Genomic DNA, 23425 nt, shown 5'->3' on the forward strand with positions numbered 1-23425 from the left:
TTAGAAGTATAAGTCTTTATAAAGACTAACACTTGCAGCACTATTAAACAAATACGTATAAATATGTAAAATATGTATGTATAAAAATATATAACTTATTCTTTTAAAAAGTATAATTCTTATATTTACAAAAAATTTATAGAATTTGTATAATGGATTTAAATTAACTGTGAAAAAAGCGAAATAATATTAAGTTAAGAAAAAGTCTATATAAAGACTTAAGCTTAAATTATTATTATTAGAACCAACCTAACTAAATGAATAGTATTATAAGTGCAAGTCTTTAAAAAGACTTAAACTTTTAGTACTATTAAGATTATATACGCTGAGTACGTATATGAATAAAAATATAAGAGTAAGCTTTTAAAAATGCTTATATTTCTATTAATGGGAAAATTTATAGAATATATTGAGATTAAATGTGAAAATGGGAAAATTTATAGAATATATTAAGATTAAATGTGAAAAAAATAAATAATAATAAGTTAAGAAGTCTTTAAAAAGACTTAAGTCTTAAATTATTATTATTTCAATATAGTATAATTATATAGTATAATATTATAGTATAGTATTAATAGTATTGTAAGTGTAAGTCTTTAAAAAGACTTAAACTTTTAGTACTATTAAGTTTATATACGCTGAATACGTATATGGATAAAAATATAAGAATAAGCCTTTAAAAAGGCTCAGTTCTTATATTAATATGGGTAGAAAAGCGCGGGCGATATTAGGATGAAGAAAAAACAATACAAATTTGATACTTAGCAATGAGCGCAGCGACGAGACAGCAGCGGGCCAAACGGCTGCGACGTCAATCGAAGCAGCAACCGCACTCACGACCGCGTTCTAATTTAAATTTTACGTTAATTTATGCAACTTTTTATTCAAAAATGTAATCTTTACGTTAAAAATTGAGCCTAACACTTATGGGTTGGCAAGAAAATGTGTGGAACTTGAAAAATCAATTAAAAATCGCACTTGGCTCTAAATAGATGTTGTAATACAAAAATTTAGTCTTCGACTGACTCCCTTCTTTATTCTTTTCTTTTACTATTTACTTTTTCAAGAAAAGCGCGGGAAAGCACCGTAAGCTAAGAGCGAGTTCTACCATTTAGATTTAACATTCTCTAAGAGCAATGCTCTTATTAACATTTCATTCTATGTAACACTAGATCAATATATATTGAATTATTGAAGAGTACCTGAGAAAAGCCAAATAGCCATAACATATGATTAATAGCGCCTGCCAGCTCATAAGAAAAACAAACTTTAAGTTTATAGAATTTAACTTTTCTCTTACCAAAAGAAACTAGAAACCAAGAAACATATAATTTACTATAGTAAAATAAGATAAATAAAAGGTCAGAAAGGAAAAATGGCACATATTGATAATATTATGTTTGTTCAAAAACTGAGTTTCTCTCTTTATAAAGAGTGCGCATCAATTTCTATTTTCAAAGTGTCAACAGAGACATCCCTCTCTCTCTAACATTCACCTGCCACGCACTTGTAAAAATCGTGGAAAAGCGCTCTAAGAGAGAGAGAGAGAAGCTGAGAGCGAGATTTAACACCAAAATTCTTTTCAGCACTTGTAAAAAACGTGAAAAAGCGCCCTAAGAAAGAGAAGCTAAGAGCGAGTTTTAACACAAAAATTCTTTTCAACACTAGATCAATATATATTGAATTATTGAGAAGTGGGAAAGAAAAGCAAAACAACATATGATTTCATTTATTTATTAGAACATTGATCAGCGCAGGATAAATCTTACTCCGATTTACCATTGCTCTGATCGAAATTATATAAATTATATTATAAGATAATATTTAAACATTATATAATCCAAACTAATTACTCTACGTATAACGGGTATAATAACTCAATATTTAGTTATTTATGGGCATGGCATTTTTGCGGCTTGTGGGCGTTAGAGTGAGCGTGGCAAAAAGTAGTTTGGCAATTAGAAATTTACAACAACACATTTTTCTGTGGGCTTGAAAGTTTTGGGCGATTTGTGGGCGTAAGATTGGGCGTGACAAACAAATTTTTGGAACACCGATAGGAATTTACAAAAGAAACACAAAACTGAACAAATATCATAACATTATTCAAAAGTGTGGGCGTGGCAGTGTCGGTCGGTTTGTGGGCGTTAGAGTGGGCGTGGCAAAAAGTTTTTCTGCAAATCGATAGAAATTCACAAGACTAATAATAAAATGAAAAAATATCATAACATTTTTCAAAAGTGTGGGCGTGGCAGTTTCGGCCGGTTTGTGGGCGTTAGAGTGGGCGTGGCCAAAAGTTGTTCTGCAAATCGATAGAAATTCACAAGACTAATAATAAAATGAAAAAATATCAAAACATTTTTAAAAAGTGTGGGCGTGACAGTTTTGGGCGGTTTGTGGGCGTTAGAGTGGGCGTGGCAACATGAATCGACAAACTTGCGCTGCGTCTATGTCTCTGGAGTGTGCATGCTTAGTCTCAACTTTCTACCTTTTGTAGTTCCTGAGATCTCGACGTTCATACGGACAGACAAACGGACAGACGGACGGACGGACAGACGGACGGACAGACGATCATGGCCAGATCGACTCGGCTATTAATCCTGATCAAGAATATATATACTTTATATGGTCGGAAACGCTTCCTTCTGCCTGTTACATACTTTTCAACGAATCTAGTATACCCTTTTACTCTACGAGTAACGGGTATAAAAAGTCAACTTTTTGAAGTTCGAAAATTTTCGAAATTTCATATCTTGAAAACTGGACGTGGTCAAAAAAAAGTAATTGGTGGTCAAACATGGTCAAACGATGGTCAAACGATTCCACCTTTCAAATTTCAAAAATTCGAGTTTTTCAGACCCAGCTTCTTTGAGCTAGTTTTGAACACCGAAGTCAAGCCGACTGTATAGACTTCTGAATACCGTTCTAATAATTGGTGGGATATTTATATATTTTTAAGTGTATATTTAATTTATATTTGTTGATCTAAGGATTTTGAATTTTATAAGAAATTAAACTGTCGCTATAGGCAACGCCAATGCCTCCGTGATTAATTATTTGTTGGAAATACCCTGGAACGCGCCTGTTAGAATTTTCGGTTTTACAGATAGCATGAGCACATTAGAAGGCCAGCAGCCAGCGGCCTTGGCCCTCGCACTGGCATGTGTAAAAAACAATGGAAACAAACAAAAAACAAAAATAATGGAATAAAAGAAAAATAAAAATTTAATTTAACATTTAAATAATTTTTTTACGTTTTTAGGAGATTTTTCTGGATTTACAGGTATTTTCCCGAGGAATACTAAAGGAGTTCCTCTAGTATTCCTCGGAAAAAGACCTTGCTTATTTTTCGATATTCCCCGGGAATTCCTCGAGAAAACCCTTGCTTATTTTTCAAAATTCCCCAGGCATACCTCGGGAACTTCGAATTCGTCGGCTGCCGCTGCGTTCATTAAAGCAGCTGGCTAACATACAATTTATTATGCTGCTAAACAAGTATTATTGTTTGCCTTTGTAAGCGTTATGTTTGGACTACTCGTTCCATACAAACATGGTACCATAACTGGCGTTTACAAAGTGAATTGGACATCGTCTATTGACATAAATTCTGTCGAGAATCAGCACCCGAAACCACAACTTGTTTGTGTTCGTGGAGTTACTGTTTGACAGCTGTATTTGGATGAGTAATTTATAAATAAATAACATGAAAATATCATAATAATATTCATATACGTATTATATTAGCTATAACGGAACTATTTGTGAAAACTGCCTAGATACACGGGTATAATACGGGTATAATTAAACATAATATACCTATATAAGTTCACGGCTTTGAGTTTTTACGACGCGGCTCCCTATTGGGACACTGGAGGTAACGGGGAGAATACAAGAAAGATGATATTTTAAAAGATTCTAACATTTCTAAATTCAGGCTCACACTTTTCTCCTTAAATTTTTTGTGTTATCGATATGCCACAAAAAATTGTGAGCCTGAATTTTCGACGAATCGAAAAATCTCTACTTTGACACGCAAAAACTCACAGACTTTTACTCCCACTGTTCACACTATAAACTAATGCATACACTTAATGAGTTCAATTCGGGTGTTTGATTCTAACTGACTCGCTACTGCGAGGGCATCGCCTTTTAGTCATTCTTACATAGGTTCTTATCATCTAATTATATAATGCAGCGCTTGTAAGACGCTGCAGTCTCCGTTGGTCAATGCAGCTGAGATTTATCTTAAATCTATGTTTGTGGCCTATGACCGCGCTAATCACCTCCCGCGTGATCATATCTCTTGGCACGCTGTCCCGTGCCATGTTGAGTCTTGATGCACATTTGAAGATTTTGCAGTTCATTAGTGTTATTGACAATCAAGTGCTTCAGCGGGACCACGTTCCATGTCTCCTTGTCATCTATAATTCGTAAACTGGGGAAGATAGACATTTCAGACGCTGTTGAAATTACTTTTTGAGGAGTAATTATTGTTGTATCCCCTAATATTGCTGTGAATCCTGCAAGTAGTTGTATAATGCATTGATTGGGCAGTCTTATAACTTGATGCTGTTCGTTGCATCTTATATTAGCAGTTGTATTCCGAAACAGTCTAAATAGCCAACGATTGGATCCACTTATCTCTTTGATGAACGAATTGCCTTGGAATTCCATCATTTCGCATGAGTGTGCCTTGCTTGGTTTCAATGGAGATATTTCGCAAGAGTGATCATCCGCGATTTTCCATGCCCAATTACTTTCGCACAGCCATGTTGTCGAATCCTCTTGTCTGCATTGGTTAATTTCCATTTCAGACATTAGGTGATATGCGTTAATGTCTGTATTGAACGCAAAAAATGTAGAATTCAATTTCGGAATAAGCTTTGTTCCGTTTGTCCACAGTGGTATTGGGATTACTTCAAAGAGATCCGTTTCCTGATTGTTGTATATCGGCAATTTTGCTTCAATGAATAGGACATTATCCTTCAACATAGCTTGTGCCTTCATCAGTTTATAGATCAGTGTTAATTGTATAACTGAATTTCCACCCGGTAGCATTTGTTTTCGTCCTAATTTTTGCTTAACTTTTTCGAGCTCCTCTAGCATTTTATTAGGCGCAATTAGTGTAGGATAAATTCTTCCTTCACTAATGTTCGTTACCATTGATATCGCTGTTGCTTGTAGGCTTTCTGCCTCTTCAATCCAGTTTCGCACTTGATTTGATAACATAAGGAATTTAATTGATAATAATTATATACCATAAAGAGCTCCTTCATGGTTTCTGCAATAATATTGACTTGTAGGGTCAGTTTTCCAAATTCCGGTTTGCTTCTATTGTAGTTGCTCTTATTAATTCTTCCGTGGCATTGATGACCGAGGTCTGATTGTCAACATATTCCATTAGATGTTTTTCGTTTTTTATGATCGTTTGCATATTTTCCTGTATTCTATTTGCATTTCCGATATCAAAGAACAGTATAAACCTTTTCTTTCGGTTGGTACGGTGCCGTAGTATTTTGCCTTTTCTTTTATGTTGTCAATTTTTGTCCGTATTGTCGTGCCGAAGAAATCGCAGTAGTCCCTGAAGTCTCCCATTTTTTTGCAAACCAAGCGGGATTTTTCCAGGAAGTCCTCTGATTGTGTTATGACATCAAAATAGGCTTGCATGTCATAATAAAACAATAATTGCCAACTGGATGTAGCGACTTCAATTTTACCAATTTGGTTCACCATAACTGCAGCTTTTGCGTCGATGTCGTAAATTTTCCCAAGTTCTTTGGGAATTTCTTCCGAATTTTCTGTCGCAGTTGTAGCTTGCAACATCAATAAACAGCATAGCACACTAGCTATGCTTCCAGTGCCATTCCATTTGCCTTTTGGAACTCGCTGCCTAAGCTTCTTGTCCTTGCGTAGCTGCATTGACTCCGTTATAGATGGCGTTGCAGCTCCAGCTGCTTTTGGACTTTATCATCTTGTCCTTTAGTCGCACTAATGATTCTTCCCATTGGCCATCTTGCAGGGTGAGTGTTCTCATGTTTTAAAAGAACCAGCTATCCCACCTTCAGATTTGGCTTTACTTGGCGCCATTTGGTTCGCTGTTGCAATGACACCAGATACTCCTCTTTCCATTTCTTCCAAAAATCACCTCTGATGCGTTGAATAAGCTTCCATCTATCCAAAGAGCTGATTGTCTTACTTTCGTCAAAATGTTCAGGAGCTCCAATTAATATGTCCGTTAATGCTTCGATTTGACATAGCAGCGATGCAAATTCTTCATATGTAAAGCGGTTTTCACCAATAACTCGTTTAAGGTGATGCTTCACTGATTTTACACCGGCTTCCCATAAACCTTAATTTTTAATGGCAGCTACAAATTCTTTGTCCATTTGCATAAGCCTTGCCATTGCCTGTTTGCGAGAGTCCCCCAGCTTTGCCTCTTGGTGGAAAATCTGCCTTCGACGATGACAGTTGTTTCTTGGAATTTTCTCTCGCATTCTGCATTGTCTGTAATCGTCTTATTCGCTTCGTCTTCCAATTCCCAAAAGCGTTCCAGGTCCTTTAGATTTATTGTTGTAGTGGCACTTATAATTTTTTGCTTTGCTGCTCGAGTTATATTTCCGGACACAATCCATCCAAATCTGGTTTTTTGTCCCAAGATTCCATTCACGGTTTTTATTTTCTCCATCATAATCAGGGGAAATAGAGCCACACCTATCACCATGTCAATTCTGCATGGCTCGTTGAATCGTGGATCTGCTAGCCTGTAGCCCTTCCACTCTTTGTTGATTTCAATATCAAACTTCTTGCTGGGAAGGGCTCTATGGAGTGTTGGTAAAACCAATGCTTCCGATGATGTTTTGAAGCTGCTTGGAATTTTTGGTTTGATCGTCAGGTGGACACTATTTTTTGATAATTCAGTAGTCTGGGAGATACCTTCGACCTCTATAGTACTCCTTACTCTGGGAATCCTTAATATTTGTGCTGCTTCCTCTGAAATCAGCGTCTTCTGGGATCCACCGTCAATAAGCGCCCTCAACTCGTTGTAACCTCCAGCTTTGTTTTTCACTAACACAACAGCTGTAGCCAATAGTGTGTCTTGGCCTTGCTTAAGGCTATTGGTGTTGATACTGCGTTTTGTGTCTTTATGAAGAAGGCTGTTGTGTCCTTTGGAGCATCGATTGCATGTAATTTCCTTTCTGCAGTCGATAGCATTATGCTTTCCAAAGCATCTAAAGCACTTGCTGTTCTTTTGAACGAATTCTTTTCTTTTTTCGATTGATTGTGCTCTGAATTTGAGACACTTCATCATATCGTGGCCATCCTTAGAGCAAAAGGCACACGATCTAACTTGCACTTTTCTTGTAGCAAGCTGAGCGGTATTTTTGGTAATGGAATTTACTGAGTTGTATTGTTGCTCAATAAACTCCAGTACATCTTGTGGGGACTGTATAGTTCTTGCCTTTTTTACATGCTGTTCATACAGCTGCAAGGCTTCTGGAGAAAATTTCCGCAGCAGCATTTCTGCTAAAATTACGTCAGCAGAGCTTCCTATTTTTCCTTTTTGATTTATGATGAATATGCTCTCGGTCGCAGTATCCAAAATCTTCCCTACATTTTTCTCATCATGGGGCAGCAAGCACTCCAGTTCCATTAATTTGTTGAAGTGTTGGGAGAATATTTTTCTGCTATTCTCATAGCGTTTGCAGATAAGCTCCCACGCTGCTGCATAGCTAGCCGCTGATCCCGTTATCAAATGGCTAACCACCATTTGAGCTTCTCCTTTTAAGCAGGCTCTTAAATATCCCAGCTTCCTTGTGTTGCTGAGATCCTTCCTGCTGTCTATTAGCTCAGAAAACAGCTCGTAAAATGTTGACCATTCCTTCGCACTTCCATTAAACGTTGGAAGGTCCACAGTTTCAGTGTGTCCGTCACGTTGGACCAATGACTTTTCATCATTGCCAGCTGCTTGACTAGTTCAATCTCACTTGGACTATCCAGGGTTTCGAAGATTAGGCTTATCTGTTGCCTCACCCTGTCCGCTCTTCTGACCACCAGCTGAACCAGATTATCAACTGGAATGGAGCTCCGAGCTGATGCGGTATCAGATAATTTTGATCCACTTGGTATATTTATCTCTTCAAGTGTTTCTACCTTTAACTGCGACTCCTTGTAGGCCTTGACAGCATCCATAGTTTTAATAAATATTTTATCATTAAACAAGAGAGAACGCTATAGTCGAGTTCCCCGACTATCTGATACCCGTTAGTCAGCTATTCGAAGATGCGAAGCAGAGTCTTCAGCACATACAGTTTTTGGCGGTTTTGTGGGCGTTAGAGTGGGCGTGGCAAAAATTTTTTTTGGCAAATCGATAGAAATTTACAAGACTAATACAAAAATGAAAAAATATCGAAACATTTTTCAAAAGTGTGGACGTGGCAGTTTTGGGCGGTTTGTAGGCGTTAGAGTGGGCGTGGCAACATGAATCGACAAACTTGCGCTGCGTCTATGCCTCTGGAGTCTGTATGCTTAATCTCAATCTTTCTAGCTTTTGTAGTTCCTGAGATCTCGACGTTCATACGGACGGACAGACGGACATGGCCAAATCGACTCGGCTACTGATCCTGATCAAGAATATATATACTTTATATTGTCGGAAACGCTTCCTTCTTCCTGTTACATACTTTTCAACGAATCTAGTATACCCTTTTACTCTACGAGTAACGGGTATAAATATTGATGATCGTCAACTCCCAATTTTACCAGCGCATTGTTGTTAGTAGTAAATTGGTCTACCAATGCTTCTATTGCTGGTATAGATGTCTTGTCCTTGATGGCTTGCAGTATTTTGTTTTGCAGCTCTCCTTGGTCTTGCATCAATTTCACAGATCTTTCCGACAACATCTTGGGAAAACAATCACTGTGACTTGTGCTTTCTGCTTGTATTCTTTGGCGTGATCTGTTGGAGGCTTTTTTGATTGGTCGCCCAGTTGACCTAGCTGTGCCTCGACTCACAGCTGATTGATCATCCAAGGAAAAGCAAGAACACAATGTTTCACCTTATAGTCCTAGTACTTTAACGCGTGGTCTTTTATTCTGTGTTTCTTACCACTGATGGGGGAAACAACAGAATCACTCGAATAACCTTGCTCTTTTTACTTTGAAGCGCTGGTTTTTTTCTTCTGTGTGTGGTGGGGGAAACAACAGAATTTCTCGAAGGACCAAAATGCTTACACTTAATGAGTTCAATTCGGGCGTTTGAATCTAACTGACTCGCTACTGCGAGGGCATCGCCTTTTATTCATTCTTACATAGGTTCTTATCATCTAATTAATATAAATATAATGCAGCGCTTGTAAGACGCTGCAGTCTGCGTTGGTCAATGCAGCTGAGATTTATCTTAAATCTATGTTTGTGGCCTATGACCGCGCTAATCACCTTCCGCGTGATCATATCTCTTGAGACTTTGGCAATAGACCACTGCAATCGTACTTATCTGTAGTTGCCACTTATGCTGTTCCGTGACATGTTTATTACAGCCCATAAATAGAACATATTTATAGTTTGTCTACTTATCATGTCTAAACACATGTTTAGACACCCACACTTCAAAAATGATTTCATTTCTTTTTAGTTTATTATTTGTTTTACAAAATCTGACACGGCCCCGATTTATTATTTATTCCCAATTTCTATCGCTTTTTCAACCAACGTTGAAATTTCCCCTTAGCACTTCCATTAGTTGAGAAACTAGTAAAATACTCAAGAAAATCGTTCTATCTGGTTTCCTTTCTGAATTTTTCAACTGTTAATATGAGCGGTTTGACGTAGAACTCTATTAGTGCCCTTGAACTGGAGAAGGACTTGGGCCGAGGGAGAGGCATTCGATGTTCAGGCACCAGGTTGCCAGCGTAAGTTCATCGTATTTGGTTCGTAGGATCTTGGTACGCCTATCACCTCTCCAACAAATCGAGAATAAATATTAAAAGTGCCTGGAAAATAATTAGATTCGTACAGTTTAACTTCCTTACTGCCACACAAGCTAAGCTATTGCTTGATCGTTCGGGTAATATTTCGCTCATACTCCCTCATCTTCACACGTTCGTATTCCAAATAGATCTTCGCATGCCGCGCTTTGATCCGTCAAAAGTTATGTCATCATTTTTAACCTCACGTCAGCGTGACCTTGAAATTCACGTACTCATTTTATTGTATTTGCATTCACAATATATTTTATTGAATAATATATTTTTTACTAGGGCCATGTGTAAGTTGAGTTGTATAGTCGAATTTTCCTACTATCAGATACCCGTTACTCAGGTAGTGGAAGTGCGAACTAGAAATGTCAACATTTTCTGGAATATTGGTTGAAATTGGGAAAAAGATAATAAAATGAAAAAAAAATAAAATATTATGGCGTGTTAGATATGGGCGGTTTGTGGACTTGGTAAAAAGTGTTTTTTGGCACATCTATAGAAATTTACAAAAAAAAAAATACACAGGGGTAGGCGTTACTGTTTTGGGAAGTATGTGGGCATTAAAGTGGGCGTGGCAAAAATATACAAATTTACTAAAAGTATCAAAAAATGAAAAAATATCAAATTTTTCAAGAGTGTGGGCGTTACAGTATTGGGCAGTTCGTAGGCGTTATGGTGGCAAATCTAACATTAATCTCAACATTCTAGATTTAATGGATCAAGGCGTTCATACTGTCCACATACGGCCCTCACTGGCATGTGTAAACAATAATGCAAATAAAAGACAAATTCCTTTGGTATACCTGTAGAAAAAACCATGCTATTTTCGGGGAATCCTGCGGACTCCCTAAGGATTCCTTAGAATATTCTTAGGGATTTATATTGAATGGAATAATGTTGAAATTATACATACATATTTACGTGGTCCAACTAATTATATATATAAATATATGTATGGTCGTATGTATGCTTCTTTGCGTCATTTAGAAATGCATAGAATCAATATTTTATTTCGTTTGTTTAGCCGGCTGTAATTATTTGAGTTTAATTTGAGTTAAGCGGACTCCGTATTTTATTGGTGCTTTCATGTTATACATATATCGCACATGTGGGATGCTGGGCACGATCCTCTCTATCGCATGATGATGGTCACGACGGCTCTGTACTGATCTCTTGCATGTCTTTACCGGTTTTAGTATCTCTAGAATAAACAACGTTATGGCGATGAAATTAAGAGAGTGCTGCACGCCTATGATCTCGTCCTTGTGGTCCTGTGTTGTCGAAGGCCTTGGATTGCTTGCCGCCCATCTTGGAAATTTCGATCTACTGGTTTGAAATGAGGGCCTTCCCTCTACACTAGTAGCCTCCCTCTGCTTTAGATACTTGGCTGTTTGTTGTGTGAATCTTAAAATTCTTACGATCTCATAAAGAGGGCGTATGTTACAGTGTCCAAGTCGCAGACACCCCTCTCATAGTTCATACATATGTTCAGTTTCAGTGTTTTACTCATTACAGTATTCATGACTTATTTTGTGCTGCTAACTGATCAAACGAACCGATTGGCGTTGCCAGACCAACTGTGCAGCCAGACTTTGTCCGTTTGGTGCGAATCGTTAAACTTCAAATTTGAACTTAAATTTAAATCTCGTGCGAAAAGACGCTAACTAATCAAAAAAATATATTCCTCAAAAAATATTACATCTATAACTAGTGTTATGACTAAGACAAGTGCATATTTGTTATAAATTAATAAGTGCCACGAGAGCGTAGAAGCTCCGTAAATCCAAGAAACGCCCGTTTCTCTTACTTCTCAACACGCGATATCGACGAAGTAAGCAAGTCATCAAAGAGCAACCCGGCTCTACTGACCGTCGATGAGAGCGAGCTCTTGCTCACTCCAACTCCTACATCATGGAGCTACCAAAGTCAAACCCCACCACCGCCGGCTTCGATGGAAATAGCCCCAACAACTAGCAGTGCTACAATTACAGCAGTCGCAGCAAAAGCACCACCAGCTACTAAACCAACTAACATTATGGCGAATTCGGTACCAACAGATGGAGAGCAAAATACAATTGCAACTAAAACCGTATGCTTCGATAAGCCACAAGCGGTCTCGGTTATACAGAGCGGTATGGATCGCTACATCCAGATTAAGCGTAAACTCAGTCCACTAAACACGGTCGGTAATAAACCAAAGATCAACCGTACCAAAAAAAGCAACGAACAAACTAAGAGTCAGATTGACAACCGTTTTCCATCTTAGCAGAGGCGGAGAACAACCAAGCAGAGTTGGGGTAGGGTACCCAAAAGAAACCAAAGCCCCCACCTATTTAAATATGGTAAAAAAAAAACTCAAACGCCCTGGTCAACAAAATTGTTGCGCTGGTAGGGGACGATAATTTCCATGTTGTTCCGCTTATTAAAGGAAGAACACTTCCGAGCTGTGTCTAAATACCTGGAGGAAACGAAAAAGGACTTCTACATCTACCAACTAAAGAGCAGCAAGGGACTGCAAGTTGTATTAAAAGGAATCGAACCTGACGACGCTTCCTCTGAGATTCAAGAAGCCCTTAATGCCAAGGGCTTCTGTGCCCAAAATGTCAGTAACATTATTAACATAACCAAAAAGCAGCAACCACTCTTCAAGGTCGAGTTCAAACCAAATAGCAAACCCTTCAGGAAAAACGAAGTGCACCCGATCTACAAGCTGCAGCTCCTTCTGCATCGAAGGATCACCGTGGAAGAACCACACAAACGCAACGGCCCTGTACAATGCTCAAAGTGCCAGGAGTATGGAAACACAAAGCCATACTCCGTAAACTGCCCCACAAACAAAGAAGACCCCTTAAAGAAAAAATGTGGCAACTGTGGAGGAAACCATTCGTCAAACTACAGAGACTGTGCGGTCTAAAAGGAGTTCAAAAGTCGCATGAAACGAGCTACAGCTATGCGTTAACAAAATATGCAAAACGCGTATCATAACCCAAAAAGTACCCCAGACGTATTTTTCGGCAAGGCAGCCAGATCTTCATTCGGTCCGCTAAATACCACTAAGGGCATCTCCTACGCAGAAGCACTACAAACAGACATGGAAAACAAGAGAGAACGCTATAGTCGAGTTCCCCGACTATCTCATACCCGTTACTCAGCTATTTGAAGTGCGAGTAACACTGGCAGTTTTTGCCGGTTTGTGGACGTTAGAGTGGGCGTGGCAAAAAAGTCTTTGGCAAATCGTTAGAAATTTACAAGACTGATACAAAAATGAAAAAATATCAAAACTTTTTTCAAAAGTGTGGGCGTGGCAGTTTTGGGCGGTTTGTGGGCGTTAGAGTGGGCGTGGCAACATGAATCGACAAACGTTCATACGGACGGACAGACAGACGGACATGGCCAGATCGACTCTGCTATTGATCCTGGTCAAGAATATATATATATATGCATATATAATATATACATATCTACTTTATATGGTCGGAAACGCTTCCTTCTCCCTGTTACATACTTTTCAACGAATCTAGTATACCCTTTTACTCTACGAGTAACGGGTATAATAACTCCAGCCACACTCAGAAAACGCTCAGCAGGTCCCAAGGCAGCCGCAAAGCAATTTGGAAACTTTGCTGGTCACCATGCAACAAAGTATGATGGAACTCATGTCGTTTATGAAAACAACAATGCAAACCCTTGTCCAGAACCAGAACATGGAGATTCGGTTGCTTGTAGCACAACAGTCTTTCCATGAGGAATGCCAACGACATATTACGGAATAAACCTGAAATAGCGCAATTCCTAAATTCAAATCACATCGACGCCATGCTGCGGGTTGAAACGGACCTCACTGGGCGATATAACTTCCATATATGAGGTTACACCTTCTACATCTACAGATCATCCGGATTCAGATCATCTTAATCAGAGAACGCATCAAACACCACTTTCACGAAAGGTTTGCAACAAATAACTTGCAAGCCACGTCCATAAAAGTGCAGTCAGGAAACGGCAACCTTTGCATTGCCGCTGTCTACTGCCCACCTCGCTTTACTATCTCTGAAGGTCAATTCATGGAATTTTACAACACACTGGGAGATCACTTCATAGCTGCAGGAGACTTCAATGCCAAACACACGCACTGGGGATCACGCCAAGGGAAGACAACTGTATACTACACTTATAAAAGTGAGCAACTACGTTTTTCCAGGTAGCCCCACAATAAATAAAATGAAAAAGTCTTATTTACTTTATTTTTATACCCGTTACTCGTAGAGTAAAAGGGCATACTAGATTCGTTGAAAAGTATGTAACAGGCAGAAGAAAGTGCTTCCGACCATATAAAGTAAATATTCTTAATCAGGATCAATAGCCGAGTCGATATGGCCATGCCTGTCTGTCCGTCCGTATGAACGTCGAGATCTCAGGAACTACAAAAGCTAGAAAGTTGAGATTAAGCATACAGACTCCAGAGACATAGTTACCACCTTAACGCCCACTGTAGCGTTCTTTCTTGTTTTTATTTAAATGCATGGATATTCTATTTATAATGCAGATAATAATACATTGTGTTTATATAAATTTCATATTATATTGATACCAGTACATAGAATTAAGTGATAATATTGTGTTTCTGTCATTCGGCTTCTTAAGGTGCAAAGACAACCTTAAAGAGTTTCCAGTTGTATTAATAATTCGGTCGCAGAGTTTGCACTTTGAAGTCCCGTTTTTTTTATCAGTGTAATTGGATTTTATGTTCATTTTAACACGTGCACTTTTACTCGGTATCGCTTTGGAAATCAGAGTGAACGAAGGGAATATATCAAAAAAAAAATATCGCAATATCGATATTTGTTCAAAAAAAATATCATGGTATAAATATATCATTTTTAGGAAAAAATATCGATATATTGATATATTATCAACAACCCTATTCAACACCCAGAAATTACGAACCACCCCTATAGGCTGACGTCGCTCAACACTAACTGGATGAAATACAGAAAGTATGTGAGTTCCCACATTGAGCTAACTCCTCAGCTTAATATAAAAGCGGACATTAACCACTCTACCGCCGCTCTGGAAGAGGTACTAGTTATGGAAAAGAGGCGTCTGCGACGGGCGTGGCAAACCAGCAGATCGCCATGCTCAAAGCAACGTCTCAATGAAGACACCCGAAAACTAAACTGGGCTCTGAAGCAAGATGCTGAAAATGCCCAACTAAACTATATTGAAATACTCTCGCCAACCAGTACAAAGCATCCCTTGTGGAGGGATCACCCATCTCTAAGCTCTCCAATTTAAACCGTCAGCCCGATAAAAAATTCTTCAGGTCGCTAGGCCCGCAGCAACAAAGACAGAGCCGAAACATTTGCCTTACATCTCAGGGGCGTCTTTTAGCCGAACCGCTCAGCAATTGCATATGTTCTTCCCCAAATCCACTCCGATTTGGAACTCACGCCAACTTCATTTCAGATGAGATTACAAAAGTCATTAGGGAGCTAATGACCTAATAAGTACAAAAATAATAATGGAACTTCCGTACTGTGCTGTTGAAATCATATGTAAACTCTTCAACGGAATCATATGCCTCAGCTACTACCCAAGTAAATGGAAATCAATTATTATAAAGATACCGAATGATTAAAAAAATGCCTTCTAACTCGCATAATACCATATATACCAAAGCTCACAACATTTTCCCAGCACATCAATTTGGCTTCAGAGGAAAACACGGAACTATCGAGTAAGTTAACAGAATAACATCAGAGATTCGCACAGCCTTGGAGCGTAGAGAATATTGCAGCGCTATATTCCTCGATGTATCTCAAGCATTCGACCGCGTCTGGCTCGAAGGACTTATGCATAAAATTAAAACACACTTGCCTGGGTACACTCATAAACTCCTTAAATCTTACCTCTACAACTGCCAAGGCTCAGTGAGGTGCAATATAACAATATCCGACAACTACTCTATCGAAGCTGGAGTCCCACAAGGCAGCGCAATTGGGCCAACTCTATTCGTCCTCTACACAGCGGATATTCCCACGAGTGACCGACTAACAACATCCACCTTTGCTGACGACACTGCGATTCTTAGCCGCTCCAGAGGCCGATTCGGTGCAACCACCCAACTCGCCAACCATCTCATGGTAGTTGAGACGTGGCTATCTGACTGGCGTATTAAAATAAACGAACAAAAGTGCAAGCACATAACGTTTACTATTAACAGACAAACTTGCACTCCGCTCTGCCTGAATAGCATGCAGATCCCCAAGTCAAAGAAGTAACGTATCTCGGCATCCACCTCTACAGACGCCTAACATAGCGTAGGCACATCGAATGCAAAGTACACCAAATACTGAAAGCCAGCAGCCTCCACTGGATCATAAACGCCCGATCGCCCTTGTGTCTGGACTACAAGGTCCTGCTCTACACCTCCACTCTTAAGCCAATCTGGACGTATGGCTCCCAGCTTTGGGGGAACGCGAGCAGAACCAACATAGACATCATACAGCGCGCTCAATATAAGATCCTGCGAACTATCACTGGGGCACAATGGTATATTCGAAACCAAAAGATCCACAGAGACCTCGGCATTCTCGCAGTAAAAGATGAAATAGACAAACAAAAAGCGTCGTACAATGAAAAACTCTCTGCCCACCCAAAGGGTCTTGATTCGGGTTTCCAACCGAACCGGCCTTCAACGTACCGACCTTCCAACCCAGCCATAATTTGTCAGGGCCATTTCTACTGTTACAGTCCACATGACTCCTAGTTAGGTTATAGTATACGATTTGTTACACTTATTGTTAGTCTCGAAAATGAGAAGATTCAATAAATAAAAGCAAAGTATCTGTACTTCACAACATACATCTGTGCACTCCGTTAAGAGGCTTTTCGCAGGAAAAAAAACCAAAAAGTAACGATCCGACTCCGAAATATAGCTTTGTGATGTGCTGCATGCCATCAACAGAATTGACCGATGGTCAAAAATCTTGTGGCGGTAAACTAATTCAAAAGGTGAATTTACTGGTACTGCGGACGAAACAGAAGTTCTGAGTCTGCGGCTTCAGAGACTTCTCTAGTGGATTAAAACTATTATACCACAAGTCTAGCTTAACGGGTGAACGATTTAATCTCGTTCCCAACCCCTAGACTAGTGTCACAACTGGGACCTTAAACTAATTTGGTCGCTTAAGCCAGGTCTTTCCCCCGTTTTTAATGAAGATGGGAGATTTTTACAATATCCAGCTTTTCTTTTACACTCATTATGATATCAAACAAACGGTTTACGGCGCTGTTCCTGTAGCAAAAAGCCTAGTGAAAGACAGACGTTGCACCCTAACCTTTCCTCAAGCTGGTGCGCACAGACCTGGACGGGAAGGGCGACGGCAACATTTCTGCAGTCCTGCCATTTTAATTTTTTCTGTCACTTTCCCATGCCTTTTCTTAATGATTTTTTTTGTGGTCAAAAAGCAAAAACTGCCTTCTGTTGGAGTAGTTGTAGAAAATGTGTAAACAGCATTGCTACGCGCTATAAATGGGTTGCTTCACATCAAGCGTCCCAAATAATCTAAATTAAAAACAAGAGAGAACGCTATAGTCGAGTTTCCCGACTATCTGATACCCGTTACTTAGCTAGTGAAAGTGCGAAACAATTTTTACCAAATTTTAGCAAATAGAGTTAAATTTACAAGACGAACCAAAATGTGAAAAAATTTCAAAACATTTTTCAAAAGTATTGGCGTGGCAGTTTTGGGCGTTAGGAGCGTTGAGCGTGGCAACAAGTTTTTCTGTAGATCGATAGAAATTTACAATACCAATAACAAAATGAAAGAATATCAAACCATTTTTCAAAAGTGTGGGCGTGGCAACATGAATCGACATGCTTAATCTCAACTTTCTAGCTTTTATAGTTCCTGAGATCTCGACGTTCATACGGACACACTGACGGACGGACAGACCAGATCGACTCGGCTATCATGAATATACTGTGTGGAAATAAATGCTGATTATGGCCAGGACACTTGTAGCAAGCAGATTAAATGAAGCCTCGCTCTTTGGACGCTACAGCAGACGAAAACTACTGCTTTCAAAGAAAAATATAGCAAAACGCCTGCACTTTGCTAAGACCAACAAGGACAAAGATCCGTTATTTTGGAGGATCGTATTGTGGAGCGACGAAAGAAAAATAAATAGGATGGGACCCGATGGAAAAACATTTGTGCGTCGTCCAAAAGGTCAAGCTCTCAATCCAAAGTACACAATGAAGTCCATAAAGCATGGAAGAGGCAGTATTCATTGTTGGGGAGCATTTTCCTGGCACGGTGTGGGTCCGATCTTCCGAATCAATGGAATAATGGATCGATTCCAATATTTAGATATTTAAAAAAACACAATGGAGCCATATGTTTTTGAAAACATGCCTGTTAAGTGGACATTTATGCATGATAAAGACCTAAAGCATTCCTCAAAAATTGTGAAGAAGTGGTTGCAGGAGGAGAAAATAAAGGTTTTAGATTGGCCAGCACAAAGTCCAGACTTGTACCCAATCGAAAACCTTTGGAACGATGTAAAAGTGGCCATTTCTCAAAAAAAAAATTTAAAAATTTTGATGATTTGTGGGAGGGTGTTCAAGAAGCTTGGAATTCTATCCCCAAGGATCGGTGCCAAAAGAGGTGGAGAGTATGAGCAGCAGATTTGAAGCAGTACTCCGAAATAATGGTTACAGTACCAAGTACTAATACCAAGAACAAATAACCAATTCAAAATAATAATAGTTTTAATTTTATAACAATTTAAATGAATCTGTGCCAATTATATGAGCATGCAACTTTTGCCTTTTTTTGAATATTTTGAAAATATCTTTTGAAATTTTATGTTAATTTTAAATTTTTCTTTCTTATTTAAGAGCCCCCAGCATAGGCTTAAAAATTTCATTTCAGTTTGTTTCTTTTCATCAACATTTAATAAAAAAAAAAATTTTTTTTATACGTAAATTTTGTTGTGCCAATTATCGGCCCATAGCTGTATATACCTTATATGGTCGGAAACGCTTCCTTCTGCCTATTACATACTTTTTAACGAATCTAGTATACCCTTTTACTCTACGAGTAACGGGTATAATTACAAATAAGTAATCTCATAACCTTCTCTTTTTAATTTCAGATTCGTAAGCTGATTTTAGAAATGATTCATCGATTGCCTATAACAGAAAGCTTAAGGCAACATGTAAAGACAATAATAACAATGATGCTTAAAATACTTAAAACAGATAACGAAGAAAATGTTCTTGTAAGTCTTCGCATTATAATTGAACTGCATAAGCATTTTCGACCATCGTTTAATCCTGAGGTCAGTAAAAGTTTATTATAGTACTCATTATACGAAAATATATATGTTTGGTTTTCGGTTCGAAATTAAAAATTTGAAAAAATGTATAAAACAAACGATATTATTATGTATTAAATTTCCACATTGACAGTTTTTTGCCGCTTGTGGGCGTTAGAGTGGGCGTGGCAAAAAGATTTTTGGCAAATGGAGAAATATGTACAAGACTAACAAAAATATGAAAAATATCACAACATTTTACAAAAGTGTGGGCGTGGCAGCTTAGGGCGGTTTGTGGGCGTGACAAAAAATTTGTTTGCACATCGATAGAAATATACAATACTAATAAAAACAAGACAGAACGCTATAGTCGACCATCTGATACCCGTTACTCAGCTAGTGGAAGTGCGAATGAGAGTCAAAAGGTGGCAAAAGATTTTTGGAAAATCGATAGAAATTTACAAGACTAATACAAAAATGAATAAATAAAACATTTTTTAAAAGTGTGGGCGTGGCAGCTTTGGCGGTTTATGGGCGTGGCAAAAAGTTTTTTGGCAAATCGATAGAAATTTACAAGACTAATACAAAAATGAAAAAAGATCAATAACATTTTCAAAAGTGTGGGCGTGGCAGTTTTTGGCGGTTTGTGGGACGGACAGACGGACATGCCCTGATCGACTCGGCTATTGATCCTGATCAAGAATATATAATATAATAAACTTTTTTGGTGATAGATTTAATGAAAAAAATATATTTTCCTTTTAATGATCTTTATTTGAATCAGTTTTACCAGAGATCAGTTAAGAACTAATTTACAAATGTATTCTTTCGGCCCAGCAAACCTTTTACAGAGGATTAACATAACCCTTTTAAGTTCTACTTAGCTTTATATGTCAAGCTTAACAGATCATTAAGCTCGTTACCGTTAAGCGGTTCGTATCTTGGGGGAATGTTATTTATGAGGCTTTTGGAGAGTGAAGCTTTCCAAAAGATCGGCTTTAGCTTTTTTATATGAAGAGTGAATATGTCACTCCCCCACCTTTCAGATATTAGCTTGTCCTCAAGCGATTATTTCTGGATATAAGTGTGGTACTGGATTTGCAATTTCAGCTATTTCTGTTTTGGATTCTGTTTCTTTTTCGATATTTTTGTTAGTGGTTTTACTTGGTTTTAGGTAAGAGATAATAATTTTGTGTGGCGCTGTTTTACATTTCATATAAAAGTAAAATATGTAAATTAAAACTAAAACAGATATGAAGATTATTAGTATGTTTCTGTAAATTGTGTTACTCTTATTGTTTAACAAAATCATTTCTTTAATTTCTATGTGTGACATTGGTTCGATTTTTGTTACATTGTGTTCAGTAAATATTACATTTGTGTATTGTTGAATACTATTAGATATTGTAATTTGTTTTAATTTTTCTGTGCAGTTGGATATTTTTATAATTTTCATATAAATCTCTTGACCGTTACAATTGTGATAAAGTTTTCCTCTGGTCATATTCCAGGTTATAAGTATATTTGGTTTAATGTATTGAATATAGGATTGTTTACGATATTTTTGAAAAGTACAAGTTGGTGTTTCGTGTTTTATTATGTTAGCTATGCAATGGTCTTTGACAATGTTCTTTGTTAGTGTATTTAGAACATAGTTGTTATGTGAGTAGAATTTGCCTTCAATATTTTCCTTAATAATTTGGCCATTATTGTCGGGGTAAGGTGCAATTATGAAAGTTGGTCGTTCAATTGAATTCATAGGAATGTCGGACATTAGGAATATTTCATTAGTAGCTACGTTATATCAAGCGGAAGTTTTTATGTTTATCAGATTTTTGTAATTAATGTTGCAAATATTGTCATGTTTTAGTAGTTTTGGATTAAATATTCCAAGTCGTGTGAGTTGTGAACCCATTTCAATGTCTTCGATATATTCCGTAAAATGTTCAATATTAAATATTAATATATAAATTTTTTGTTCTTTTTTCAAAGAATTGGACTGGTTGTTAATTATTTCTATGCCATTATTGAGACTGTCAATACTGTGTCTTGTGATAGAGTCGAAATTTGTTGTTCAATATGTTGTCTGTCGTTTTCGTCTAGTGTGCCAAAGAGATATCTTAATGTGGAAAGTTAGCCAGTCCTCGTTTGTTTCGTTTTGAGATGCGTATGCCATTTATTTCTCTTTCCATTGTGACATTTTTAAATTCTTGACATTGTTTAATTATACTATTAAATGTTTCTTCAACTTCTGTAATATTTATGGTGAGACAGTGATGCATAAAGGTGATGGGGATTTGTATTGTTCCAGATTCAAACAAGATAAATCCTTGGTTGTTTTCTATTGGGTTGATTTCGATTGTTCCTGCTGTAGTTTGTGTCGCAATACAAGTTATTATGGTGATTATGAGTCCGATGATTGCGAGGTGTCGGTTTGCTGCAAGTATTTGCTGTCATTAACTTATTTTTCTTTTTAAATTTGATTTTATAGTGAATAACATTTTGACCTCTTTTATTTTCGTTATAATGTTTTTCGTCTAATTGTTCTATTCTGCCTGTTTTTCTAAAGGGATTCTTTGATTTTGCGCGCATTTAGGGTGCTTGTCTAAATTTTGTGTCCATTTCGAAATCCTGTCGTTTTTTGTTAAGATTTTTGATTTAAATTTCTTTAATCATCTGGGTATCATAAGTAGGTGTGTCTGCATAAAGAAGGATGTTAGCCGGTATCTGTCCGGTTGTGTTATGTTTAGTCTTGTGGTTGTATATGTATAAAATTGTTTCCATTCGTGTTTCTTTATTTTCTCTATTGTTTTCAGTATTGATAATTCTGATTTTTTCATTTATGGTTTTATGAAGGCGTTCTATGTCTGCTATTCCTGTTTTACTTGTGGTAATATCTATTTGTATGTCTTCGTTGTTTAGTCAAGTTTTTAAAGAAGTGCTTATAAACGCGGAGTCCTTGTCTGCTTTAATTTTCTGTGGTTTTCCCATGTCGTTAAAAATTCTGGTAAGGGCTCGTTTTGCTTCTAACCAATCTCTACTGTTTGTTTTAATAAGTGAAGCAAATTTTGAATAAACGTCTATACAAGATAAATACTGTTCGTTGTCAATAGCATAAAAGTCAATAACATAAATTTCGCGTGGGTTATTTGTCTCTGGAGTTATTTCGAAAACTTGTTTTGTTGGTCTATGTTCTGTCTTTGCAAGGTTACAGACTTCACAATCATTGATAATGTTTTGAATTAGTTTATTATAATCGGGAAAATAGTGAGTTTCTTTAAATAATCGTATCATTTTTTCAATACCAGGGTGTAACAATTTAGAATGTTGAGTAATAATGAATTCTTTAAATTCAGGATAATATTTTATGTCTTTTAACATTATGATACTTTTCAGAATTTTCACGTTACTATGTGGGTTAATGGTTTCTCGATATGCTTTTTGAAAAACTAAAAAGTCTTTATCGTTTTCTAGGTAAATAACACTGCTATTATTTAAGAAGTATTCAATATGGATATCTTTTGCCTTTGTCAGGGTCATGTCGGTGTATTTGATGGTCAGTTTTATTTTGGAAAAGTATTTCGTTGTCTCTACTTGGTCTACGGTATCTTTTATAAATTCAATTTGTCTTGCAAAATAGTTTATGGGTTTTTCTGTAATTTCAATGTAGGTTTCAATGCTTTCTTATGAACTGTGTATTGTTGCTGCTGTTGAAATATTTTCTTCTTCGCCTACCATGTTTTCTTCAATTTTGACGCGAGATAAAGCGTCTGCTACATGATTAAGTTTTCCTTTTAAATATTTGATTTTGAAATTATATTCACTAAGTCTAATTCGCCAACGTTGTAGTTTTATGTTAGGCTCTTTAATATTATTTAGCCAAACAAGGGGTTTGTGATCGCTCAAAATTTCAAAGGGGACTCCTTATAGATATGGGCGGAAATATTTGGTTGCCCAAACGATTGCTAGTAGTTCTTTTTCAATAGTGCTATAATTTTGTTCATGATCATTTAATGTTCTGCTTGCAAAGCTTACTGGCTTATTGTCTTGCGATAATACGGCTCCTATGGCGAAATTGCTAGCGTCAGTAGTGACTTGAAATGTTTTTGTGAAATCAGGGCATATTA

General features: G+C 37.5%; 1 protein-coding gene across 5 annotated transcripts in view; it reads left to right on the forward strand.

The window, feature by feature from the left end:
- The window catches only part of LOC122626569 (transcription-associated protein 1), a 189537-nt gene that overhangs the window by 9276 nt on the left and 156836 nt on the right, over positions 1-23425 (forward strand). For all 5 annotated transcript variants that reach the window (XM_043806881.1, XM_043806882.1, XM_043806883.1 and 2 more), the window contains exon 2: positions 19137-19322. In XM_043806881.1, coding sequence (XP_043662816.1) covers positions 19137-19322 — 186 coding nt within the window. The remainder of the gene's footprint in view (positions 1-19136; positions 19323-23425) is intronic.

Source organism: Drosophila teissieri, chromosome 2L (genome assembly GCF_016746235.2).
Source record: "Drosophila teissieri strain GT53w chromosome 2L, Prin_Dtei_1.1, whole genome shotgun sequence".
Taxonomy (NCBI): domain Eukaryota; kingdom Metazoa; phylum Arthropoda; class Insecta; order Diptera; family Drosophilidae; genus Drosophila; species Drosophila teissieri.